General features: G+C 35.2%; 1 protein-coding gene across 1 annotated transcript; it reads right to left on the bottom strand.

The window, feature by feature from the left end:
* Positions 1-3,470: 3,470 nt before the first annotated feature.
* On the bottom strand, positions 3,471-11,098 carry LOC127881408 (protein C-ets-2-like). The gene is made up of 4 exons (XM_052429275.1): positions 11,080-11,098; positions 8,517-9,083; positions 5,215-5,714; positions 3,471-4,671 (listed from the first exon to the last, which is right to left on the bottom strand). Exons 3-4 carry the CDS (start codon positions 5,708-5,710, stop codon positions 4,013-4,015), a joined length of 1,155 nt encoding a protein of 384 aa, XP_052285235.1. The 5' UTR covers positions 5,711-5,714; positions 8,517-9,083; positions 11,080-11,098; the 3' UTR covers positions 3,471-4,012.
* Between the last annotated feature and the right edge of the window lie 1,544 nt (positions 11,099-12,642).

Genomic DNA, 12,642 nt, shown 5'->3' on the forward strand with positions numbered 1-12,642 from the left:
TTATTCTTAGTGGACTCTCCCATCCTTCTAAATTGGATCAATTTATTTCCAAAATAGGGATGTCTAGTATATTTATTTCTATATTTAGAATAATTCTTACAGAAATTTCTTTAATCCAACAGCGCAGACCCTGATGATGCGGCGTCTCATCTGGGTCTACGCTGTTTGCCAAGGCCTTTTTTTAGACGCAAGGCATAAATGGGTTAAATTCGATGCGTTTAAAAATAACGTATGGTAAAATCAATATTTGTGTGTATGTATCACCAGTGCCCATAAAAAAACAAAACAAATATAACCTTGATATCAGGGGTATTGTTTTCTAACCACTTTAACTTACCCCGTCACAATTGTGTTGGCCTGTAAACGAGACTCTGGGAGGTCGGTTATCTAAATCAAACAGACGCGTGGGTTAAGACTCTCTCACAGTGGGTCGTGGGTCAAATGGCTCGGTGCTATTCCGGGGGACACTGTCAACTACCCCACGGCTAGAAAAGTGGAATTGTTACTGTCGGTCACGTTCGAACGGTGTGCTGTGTTCGAACTGTGCGATGTTAGTTTTGTGATATTGTGTTGTTAAAATTGCGGATGCAAACAATCACGTTTAAACTCCATATAATAGCTGTTGTGATATCTATAGCTTACAGTTAGTGGTTGCGACAAAACAAACGAACTTACCGGTAATGCAAATGAATTCTAAATATACATGCATTTCCATTGTTATACATATTAGTTTGTACCTGTTCGCCACATTATTGCTATAAATTAAATACATAAACCTGTTATGCGAACAGCGCTCGAATGGTTGGAATTGTTTCAGCATGAGGCTCGATATAATACATTTTACGTTGAATTTACGAAATATGATGCAATATGTACGTCACTTGTAATCAGCATTCCTATACCTATGGGAACGCAATTCACTTTCATACCATTATTGCTCATGAAGATATTGAATGAAGATATACTTGTTATTGATTTATACTGATTCAATTCGGGTATATTTAACTTAATCGACTAGTATTTAAAAACAATATTATTTAGAGCCATTTAGAGCGACGCGCATGAATCTCAGAGCGAAATAGTTACTCTCAACAGATTTCAGTTAGAAAATCAGCCGGTTCCTCCAAAAATGCGCGCTTTCTTTGCCCAATTAAAATTAATTTTAGAACAGTTCTTTCTTGGAAATTCGGTTTATGTAATTAAAATTCTGAGAATGTTCAATAAATGTATATACATTACGTTGATTCTGAAACAATTTGATCACATTTAAAATAAATGAAATTGTTTGAATTTCTCTCTGAATAACGGCATTTCAAGTGCGTTCGCCATTTTGCCTTGAAAAATCTACATGTATTTTGGGGAAAAAAATCAAAAAATCAATTGAACGAGTGTCTTAAATAAACATTACAATTATCTAAAGTAATATGTATAAAATATATATTAACTGATCAATTTGTTTTACACAGGAAATAAGAAGAACTTAAAATAAACAAAATGACAGACGCACTGATTTGTTCTTATTGGGGCTAATTATAATGGACTTGTCCACTCTTTAATTAAAACTGAAAATGTCCGTTGAGTTTATATCCTCGTAATTTCTTTTTTATTGAATTTTTTTTTTATAAATGACATACAAGTTTTTTTCGTATTCCTTTTCTAAAGTCTGTTTACGCTTATAAGCTTCAGTGTGTTGCATGTTAAAATATGACATGTATAAATTTATAGTTTGTATAGTTATTTTTGTAAAAAATGTTAAATAACGAATCATTATAAAGTGCATACATCTTTCGAAGTTGTATGGGATTTATGTAATGTGTGCAGATTAAAACATAAATTCATTCAACGTTAATAAACGTCACAAATATTACGAATCGTTTTATACTAGGATTTTAAGGAGTGAATATCATGTTGCTTGAGCCACAGGAGGGAAGCCCATATTTTTTTTATATGCTATAGTAGAGACACACTTGTGTGCGACCAAATACGATTTTGGAAATGGGTCAATTTCTGAGGGTTGGTATCGAAATACATGTACTGCTGGATCAATGGTACTGATATTAATTTTTCCTGATAATTTATGTTATTAGCTTTCGAAAACAACCGGTGTGTCGTTGATTCGTTAAAATTGTTCGAGTTACATGGTTTACAGTAAAGATGGTCAAGTTTTACGGTAAACGAAGTTGAACTCCCTATGGTGTTTCGGCGATATAATGCTAAAGTTGTACTGAAACGCCAAAATTGCACAAATAAAGATGATCATTTGATTTATTTGTAATAGTCTTCAAGCTAGGATGGTTTAGAGATGGCAAGTTTTACTAATCCGTCGCTGATTAATTTTTAAAAGAAATCAAAGACTCGTTGGGTGTTTTTTTTTTCACATTTTTGCCTGACCACATGAAGTAGACATAGCGTGTATTAACAGCATGTTTCATCGTCGGGTTATCGTGAACACGCGCATTATATCTGTTGCATTCTTTTGGAGTGAATCCCCATTTTCGCCGCTTACTTGTACAGATACTGTTAAACGTCGACAAATAAGAAAATACAAACAATGGTATTTCCGTCACTTAAAGGTTATACCATCCCTTTGTTTTCAAAGAGGACAAACTATTTTAGTTAGCTTAGCTACTTGACTTGTAAATATATTTGTTATAATGCCATTCGTCCTCCTCGTTGTTCTCTTCCTCCTCCTTATCATGATCATCATCATGATCATGATCATCATCATGATCATCATCATCATCATCATCATCATCATCATCATCATCATCATCATCATCATCATCATCATCATCATCATCATCATCATCATCATCATCACCATCATCATCATCCCCCTCCTCCTCCTCATCATCATCATCATCATCAACATCATCATCATCATCCCCCTCCTCCTCCTCCTCCTCATCATCGTCGTCGTCATCTTCGTCATCATCATTCGCAGAACAATTCTCATCAGCAGCAGAATTACCACCACATCCACCGCCACCATTGTCGCTGTCGTCATCGTTGTCATCGTCGTCATCATCACCAGCAGCGGGATATAGCCTGCTGCCTGCTGTTTGATTGTTTTAGTTGGAATACTTTTGAGGAGATATAACGAATAATGTGATCAACCTGTGCGTACATTTTAAATAATATTGTTATGTACGCATTTGTCTTTCCTTATCGGGTAAGCTAGAGCGCTGGTCTCAAACTCTGAGGATCGTGGATTCGATCCCTTGCCGGACCACATCACTTGTGTGGGGTGAAATCTTATCTACACTACGGCCATTCGACCCATACCAATCATAACAGAGTGCAGTTGCAAGTAACTGCCAATATGTACACTTAGTAAGTAGTGGTGACCCAGGAAAACAGTGAGTTGGTGATATCACTAAAATATTTTTGACAACGCCGGACTATCAAAAATTAATATAGTATCGCTTTTTACTGACTTAAAAAGGTTCAATTGACTAAAAAGACTGTAATCATGTTATCAATTTATTATTTTACATATCACAAAGTAAATAATAATATACAAAATATAAATCGATGAAAACATGTGTGTTAAAAATCATAAAACATTTGCAAATAAGTAAGTATTAATATTTTTAAGTGAGCTGTCCCGAACATTTTCGAACAATTGTTTTAATTCAGTGTTATCAACCGCAAATATACCATAACTTTACCAAACGCGAACAAGAACTATGTGAATAAAAAACAAACAAATTCACCATCGTTATACATGACTAATTAAAATTCTTTTTGCATGTTCATGTAGTGATATATTTATAAAAAAAATGCTCTTGATGTTCGATACAAACTTGTTAACAACGTCTTCATAGAGATAAGCAAGAACGTACATTATGACAGATACAATGAACGAAAAACGAAATAGTTTAAATGTATCTGCATTATAAACAACTCGTATTTTGATCGTCGTTGTTTTTTTATGCTTTTTACAGCACCCTCAATTACTGGCGCGTATCCCAAAGAAATTTAAAGAAAAGTGTTTATCATTACTACAACATTACATAAATGAGTACATTTGTCTGGTTTCCGACATTTCGACGAAGTAGTTATTGTAATGGTCATGGGTCGGATACCACGACGTCATCCGGTCAAGTGCTGTCTCATTTTCGTACCAATATGGCGGCTCGATCGGTGCAAACATGTTTTCCACGTGTGAACAGTCGTATTGCGATTCGTATGAAAAGATTTTGTTAGTCTGTAAAACGCCGGGAGACATCTGAGGTTTGGAATTATACTGTTGCCTACTGCAACTGTTTTGCACACTGTCTGTGAGTCGCGATTTCGGCTTTTGAGCAAATTTAACGGTTGAACATGGTGGGTGCTGAATGGCGTCAATTTTTGAAATCACGGGGTTTCTTGCAAGACTAGTAAGGGAGCGATTTGATTGAACGATTGCTCCAAAGTCAAATCGGTACGTATATCGCTTTCCTTGCACCTTCGTTAAAATGTTTTTATCGTAATAGTATCGCAACGCTCGACTGAGTTTGTCGTAGTTCATTTTGGACTTGTTCTTTCTGATGCCCCACTGTCGCGCCACCTCGTCGGGGTCTGTGATCCGGAACTCGCCCAGGGGCCCCTCCCAGTGGGCACATCCGGTACCAAGGTCGGTGGTAAGCAGCTCCAAAATGAACTGCCACAGCTGAATTTGGCCGCTCCCTGCAAATAAACAAAGTAATTTAAATGATACTCGCTCTGTGAAAACGAGACCTACTGCACGTGCGTAATGTATCTTTCCAGATTAGCCAGTGTAATCAACACCGGCTGTTTAGAAACGACAATTTCCGCTGAAAGGAAATCTCATCTTAGTGAAAATCCAGTTAAGGCGGAAAGTTTCGTCCCAAGTTAGCGTGTGTAGACTGCACGGCCTATCTGGGACGCCGCTTAACGCACTTTCATAAAATCCTGTTTTCCAAGAGCGAGGCTAAATTACTTTCATATTTTGCTTCAACAACTTAATGAGGCGATCAATTTTAGAAAATTATGATATATGATACAAGATAAGGGATTGGTGGGTGAAAAAACATAAACATGTGTTCAATAAACTCATAAAAACAGTTCATATAACCTTCACTCGAAAATAAGTCTGAATAAATAGATATGTGGTAGCTTGCTTATATTCATAGTCATAGGTATAGGAACGCCCTTTTAACGTTTGCAAAAGTAGGAATACGTTTTTGATGTAATTACAATTGCCTTTACCTGATAAAAGCTGTGCCGCCTCTCTCATAAGTTTCTCATATTCGCGCGTTTTTTTCGCCGACTTGCACGCAGTACCGGAAGTGACGGCGGGGTCTACCGTCTGAATGCACTCCATTATGTCGTCCAGAATTTCCGAATTCTGGTTCCGGTTATCGTCGCTTGATACGTCACTGTACACTGGCGAGGGGGTACTGTCACGTGATTGAATGGGCGCGCTATTTTTGTATGAAGTTTCCATCCTCATAGGGGATGAGATATTTTTCATTGTCATTTTAGTTGTTCCAATAATGTTCGCGTCAGCTAGCGGATACAATGATGACTCCAATTCCGATAGATTATCGGTTCCTCCCGGAACAATTTGTTCGGTGTTTTCCGTGGCATTTATTTTATTCTCTTGATTTTCCGACAGTTTCCGCACGCAGACGTCAGGCGACGAAGCCAGATCGTCGAGAAACGAGCACTGCCGTTCATACCCGAACTCGTCCACGTATAACATGGTCCTGAAAGAAGAGGTAGTTGTATATTTGGTGCACTCTTCTTAAATTCATACATTTAAAAAATATGTTCTGCATTTATGTTCTTTACAATTATAGTAAACGACTGCTTGTAACTACATATTCTTAAACACGAATATCCTCTTTTAATTTGTACGATTAAAATAATTCTGCACCAGCGCTTGATATGTTAATCATTCAACATGCCTGCTTTTTCCGTTGACTTAGTAAAGTAATATTCAAGCCTAGAACGTAGTACCACTATAGTTGAATCATATTTAACATAAAACTATTTTTTTACATTATTTGAGACATTAACATTTGCACTGTTATAAGTAATGTCGCGTACTTTAAAAGAGCTGTATTTGACCTATATGCACCACGTTTTTTAAATTGCACTCGGCCATACTTTCATAAACATGACCCAGTATGAAGTGACTGCACTTTTAAATGTAATTGATATGCCTATGATAATAGTTAATTGTTTTATTACACGAATATGATATAAACTATTGTGGTCATATAGCGTGATATGCAAACATTTAAACACGGAAATAATACAATATTCAGATGGTAAATGCAATCAGAATTGAGGAATGAACGCCTACAATGAATTTGTTTATGTGAGCTTTAATAAATCACAATTTAATTGTTTTCATTAACCGCTATAATAATTTAAATATTTTGCGGTTACAATTTATAAGAGGGTGTTATTTGTTTTCACAATGATAATGCTTTATATTGTAAGTGCATTGGAACCTGGTTTATGTTGTTCAATTTAAATTGACTGAATTATAATTCACTACGTATAATTAATTAATTCAGTTTGGACATCCATATGTGTTACATGATTTTTCAGATTGGGGGATCAGATTGCTGTACCATTCATTATAATTAATGCCCCCAATTCCCTTAACGATGTTTACTGGCCCTTAATAAAGTGACATACGGAAATCATGAACTTATTTCATAATAAATTAACCTCGCGTTAAAGGACCAGTCAGTGTTTACTTATGAGACACCTTTACAGATTAACATTGTTACCTCATCCCTACCCATCCTGACTTGCATATTAACAGAGCATCGTCTCAGATTAACTTGTGCAGTCAACACAGGCTTATCAGGGACGACACTTTTCGCTTTTATGGTATATTTCGTTTAAAGGAAATGTCTTCTTAGCGAAAGTCCCGTTTAGCGGAAAGTGTCGCCCCATATCAGCATGTGTTTACTGTTAAACAGCAATATTACTTACAAATTGGTGTAACAAATACAAAACGTGTGTTATAAATTATTGTGGTATATAACATTGATATGACAATGTACGTGTTTTTTTCACCATAGAACAGAAAGTGAGGCGTACATATAATATATTTTAAGTGAATGTGCACGTGCAATTACTGAATAGTAACTTTTAAGTGCTTGGTTAAATGGGATAGTCAAAATAACTTGTCAATAAATAGGTACGTAACTATCAAAGTGCGCATTCTTTGAAAAATGTGGTTACTTATTGTAGTCAAAGCGTTTTAAAATTAAATTAAGTAAACCCCAAAACAGTTCAATTACACAAAATGAATGATATTATGAATATTGTAGCAAGTGCAAATATAATTAAATGAGCAGTAAAAACATGCCGAATGCCAATTTAATATGACGACATGAGTCACATGAAATAAGACCTCAATTTATTTCGTTATTATTTTTTTTTATTTATCTATTTGCGTATAATCTATAAAACTACATTATTATTTAATTTTTTTTTAAATAATGCTTCATGATAAAATATGTAATATATAAATTATATATTAAATATACCGATTTTATTCCAATTTTATCTGCTTAGTAAACGAAAAATTACATAAACAAACATATAAATTTGCAATTCCTGTTTTACTTAAATAACGAATCGAATAAGTGCATATGTTTGTGTATGAATACTATCGAAACAATCCGCCTATTGTTTATTTTAAAAACATTTACAAGGAATACACAGTGACTTGTCTGGTTTCCTAAGATTCCTCGTGTTTCCTTCTTTACCGGATAATACCAAGTGACTTGTCTTTTTACTGAGAAACTTTTTGTTTACTTATTTACCAGATAATACCAAGTGACTTGTCTTTTTCAATGTTGCTTTGTTAACTGATACCTTCTTTCGGTTCCTGCGACTTATTTTGTTTTGAAAATCATCCGTGTTAACATCGGAAATGTCAGTAATGTTTTAGTATTCGTGTATATATTATAACTCCCCATATTCTGAATAAGTTCTTTGTATGTCAACTGTATAAGCTTTAAGGTTGTAGCACCAGTATTTATTTTAATGTCTTTCATTACATGCTACTGTCAAATCGTGTGAAATTTTATGTGATAAAATGGATACAATTATTTGTTGAAATACATCGAAATATAAAAGGGATCCACAACAAACGTCCAGAGTTGTATTCCCTATGATTAATGAAAACAATTTCAGGCAAATGTTTTTCTACTGTCGCAAATAAATACTTTGCTACATACAAAGTTTAAGTCGCTATATATAAGTTAAAAGTATTGTACAGTGTGCAACTACTTTTTAAAACATACAACTAAGGCAAATGATCTTTTAACTAAAGTAAAAACACAGTTTTATTAGATAACTGAAATGATAAAAAAAATACATTGATAAAAACCGCTCGCTCAAAAGTGAATGCTGACTATTTTTCTTTAAATAGAAACCAAATTATAAAAAAAAACATCATTAGTATATTCTTAGTTAACACTGTCGTTTTAGGTAAATACATTTAATGCAATAACTATTATGATCCCTTGCCTACATACCCTGAGTCTTTGGCCACGACTGAGTTGGCTTCAAATTGCAAATTGAACAACTCTGAACTTGAGCGCTTTCCCGGAATCGACCTGGGTGAGAAGTGGCAATTTTGGATCCGTCGCAAAGTAAGGACGCAGGATTACCGTTGTTCTGAAAGTTTAAGCAAAGTCGACGAACGACAACGGTTTGTTTCAAGCACTGCCTAGACTTGCCAAAAAGTTCATGAGATGTCCTGTCATTAACGGATTTCGCCGTCTTTCTGTGTATTGTCTTTCATAAACCGTTTTGTAACGTACCACTATACTCTATGGTATTTTCTTGTCCATGACTTTGGCTGTGCAAATAATTTTTGTTCAGTTTGTATGAATTCTTTGACAGTGAGCTTAGTTACGGAGTTTGCACACAATTATGCCACGTAATTGAGAGTTCTTTGTTTCTGCTGCCGATGTTTGGATACAAGTTTTTGCTTATGCTCTGAGCGGATCTTTTTCGGTGATGCTTCCCTATCCTTCCATTGACCAACGACGCAAAGGCACGATAATGCTGATCTTGCAAATAGTTCCAGCTATATTCCTCTGAAGTTAAGTTTCCCATTCAATCAATACAAATACATAAAAGTTGTAATCGTTCTAATGATCAATTTATATACAACGAGTATGTTAACCCAAATGAGATTATAATTTTAATTCAATGGCATATCAAAAACATGCACACGCACATCTCATTGATGTCTATCTATATTTTTTACAAATGTATCTAATTTTCTTTTTCTCAGCTCATTACATGATGCTTGCTCGAGGCAAAATGCGATCAATTGCGCTTTGAGGATAGAGATATATTTTCAATTTAACGCGAGAGTAACGCTAGCTCTTTCGCTCTATGACTAATTCGCACCGATGTTGACAATCGCATGACCTTTCCACTCTCACGTGGGTGTGCGAAAAACGTTCGTCCCACTCTGGTACCCTCACTCTTTAGACATCTTAGATACGCCGTTTGTTTTATCAACGCGGCGGGGATACAGTCACAAGTTAAGTGTTTTCATGAATGAAGTTCGGTTTACGCTCACCATACACCAAGCCATAAACTCACACGATGACTTAATCTTATATTCCCACCCGCTTTATTGAGGTGAATTTTATTTATATAGCAAATAAATAACAAGTAATAAAACAAGTTAAAATGGCTTTATGCACGCTCTTCTTATCGAGCAGGTTATGAATTTGAATGTAAATGACGTCAAGCGGAAAATAACTTAAATAGCTAAGCCATTATCTCTATGCGTTTGGAGGTTTTGGTATTTCATTAAGGTCAACAAACATCTGCAGAATACAAACAGGTGTGCCACCGATATGCAGCTAATATTCCCTGTCACATTGTGTCCAGTTATATGGTATTGTTATGCCATAGCCACGCCTGTGATAATTTCGTTTCATATAACAAGATAATACTGTCAAAAGCTATCGAGATATCGTGCCAATAAGCATGCACATTCAAGGCTACAAGTAGATCTACTTTGACCGAAAATATCGAGTTCTGATATTTGAATCCATAATCTGGGATACTTAAAAACTTAATAAAATGGGCCGTATTTCAGTCCAAAACTTAAGTCATGAGTTCTTATTTCGGGCCTTCTGATTTGGAATGAATCATACTGCGAAAAACGGACGTAGTTTGAGAAGTAACTTTCATGTAAAGTGTCCTTCAAAAAGCTCCAATTATAAGTACTCTTAAATTGTGTTTGTTTTACTCGGTTAAACGTTATCAAGATATCTTAACGCGTACGTCATTCGAAATGTTTTAGATGCGCAACTTAAGATATCCGAAATAATTGCAAAAATGTTCGAGATAAAAGGTTGCACTGCTGGGTCGTGTTTTCTTCTCATTTTTTCGATTTTAAATGTTACTTGTTCGTTTAAATTGGCAAATACGTGCGCGTGCCCAAATAGTAACTAGTCAAAACGATCATGCGGTTCTGTACCTACAAATACATGCGTATCAGACTTTACGATGTGTATTTAAATTGGAGTTGTAGTTATAACACACTTAGCATTATGTTTCTGCTATGAATGTTATGACCGGAACAGGCAATGCCCCAAAAACTGATCTCATTTCATTAGTTGAAGACGAAACTGCTAATTTCGTTTGTTCCTTAAAATGTGTATTTGATTTGTTGCATGTCAGATATTCAGTTCTGACCTTGAGGTCATTGGAAACAAAAGTTCGCTGGGCTTATTTGTCAACATATTTATGTATCATGCTGACTTGCAAATTGTTCCCTGTACCCGTGCGACGTTTGAACTGCCAACAGAACGGTAGACGGTTTTATTGACTGACAGAACGCCTTTGATACAAGTTACAGATACGACATTCAGCCAAAGAAACTTACCCCATGTGATGAGGTGCTTAAGTGAAAACTTGTACAAAAGACACAATCAAAGACAACAAAATGTATCAATCAATATTTGTGTGAAAGTCACCAACCCCGACAATAACGGTTTTATACAAGGCGAACCAAGTTCACCTATTTTGAATATATCAAATATCAAACGCGCGACTATCGAGTTATACCCAGTGTTTTCACGGTGTTAATAAGTCCGTTCACGGTGAAGAAAGAATGGCCGTTGTTGGGTATCAATGTGAACAGACTGTGGAGCGATTGTGATTAGATTGTAGTTTATTACCTAACAAATAGTTAACACATTTGGACTGTCTGATGATAACGGCGATAAGTCAGAGAATTTTCAACCGTATCAAATGTACTAAAACTGCTCGATATTATCAATAACTATACCCTCTTAAATTTAATGACCCCTGAAATAATTAGCAAAAATGTGTTACGTTTGACTAATGCATTTATAGGAATAATTTTTAAGTTTTATATGTTTATGAGTATCAAAAGAGTAAATTTATCGATAATTTCGTCACTTTTGATATTTGTTCTTTAATCTGATTTTAATGGCGAATTCACAAACTGACACATTCCTAGATATGACGCTGTTCGAGTCTTATCAATGTGATAAACCATATCGCATTTTTGGTAGCACGACTGCCTCGTGCGTTAAAAGTTTGGGGGAAATTTTGAACTCTGATAATAAAAAGTAACGGCATATTTATGTGATGACTACAAAGAGAGCGATTCGCATACATATACTCATTTAATTGTTTTAATCCGCATGTTTTTGTTTCGACCAAAATACGAACTTTAAATTGAAGGTTAATTTTAACCGAAACCAATTATTGGACAAGGATAAAGTACACACCTGTTAATTGGGTGTATGAATGATAAATGAGTGTGACAACAAAATAATAGAATGACAGGTGCACTAAAGAACGTATCTTTAGATCAGTACGTACACGTGCATTTAACTTAAAAGGCACAGGACCTGGACAAATTGGAAGATTATTTCAAACATGATAAACGATGTTACATGGCATAAATTGGGCCTTATAAAGACAATTTCTATAATTTTATACTGAACAACCCAATAAGGTCGCCGTGGCGTACAGGATATGGTGTTCGTCTAGCGGTCGGAAGTCACGGGTTCGCTCGCCACGGTGGGGGCGATTTTATATCCCCCGAATTAAAAAGTATTGGTTCTACCCAGGAAACTTACTCGAGAGCGATTCAATAATCCTAAGGCTTCCGATGCAATCGAGCTGGAATACATAAGTTTAAACTTAACAATAAGATATATGATATAACAAATTCTCAGACATCCAACTTCAAGTAATACTACAAAAATATCGAACTAACGACTGACAAACAGTATTTTATATCAATATTTTAATTTTTTGTTTAAAGAATTATCCGCCTCTGCGGTCGATATATGCATGGTCCTTTCAAGAACTCGACATTCTGAAATTGGTTTTTACTAGTGCTTGTGTTATGGTTAAGGTTAACATGGAGTCAAATAAAATTAACATTACATATATTTACCCTATCTTTTTCAGAGGTTTCCGCATGAGTTATTGTTATCACTTTTAATCGCAACTGTAGTTAATGTTATAACGTTGCGTTCTTGCAAAAGGTAGAAACCTTGAAAAAGAAATGAAAGTATCGGTATTAAACCAATGAATTACGATTGCGCTGATGGGTCTATTTATGGAAAGAAAACCCAACAAATAATTCTA

The sequence above is a fragment of the Dreissena polymorpha genome, chromosome 5, assembly GCF_020536995.1.
Source record: "Dreissena polymorpha isolate Duluth1 chromosome 5, UMN_Dpol_1.0, whole genome shotgun sequence".
NCBI classification, from domain to species: Eukaryota; Metazoa; Mollusca; class Bivalvia; order Myida; family Dreissenidae; genus Dreissena; species Dreissena polymorpha.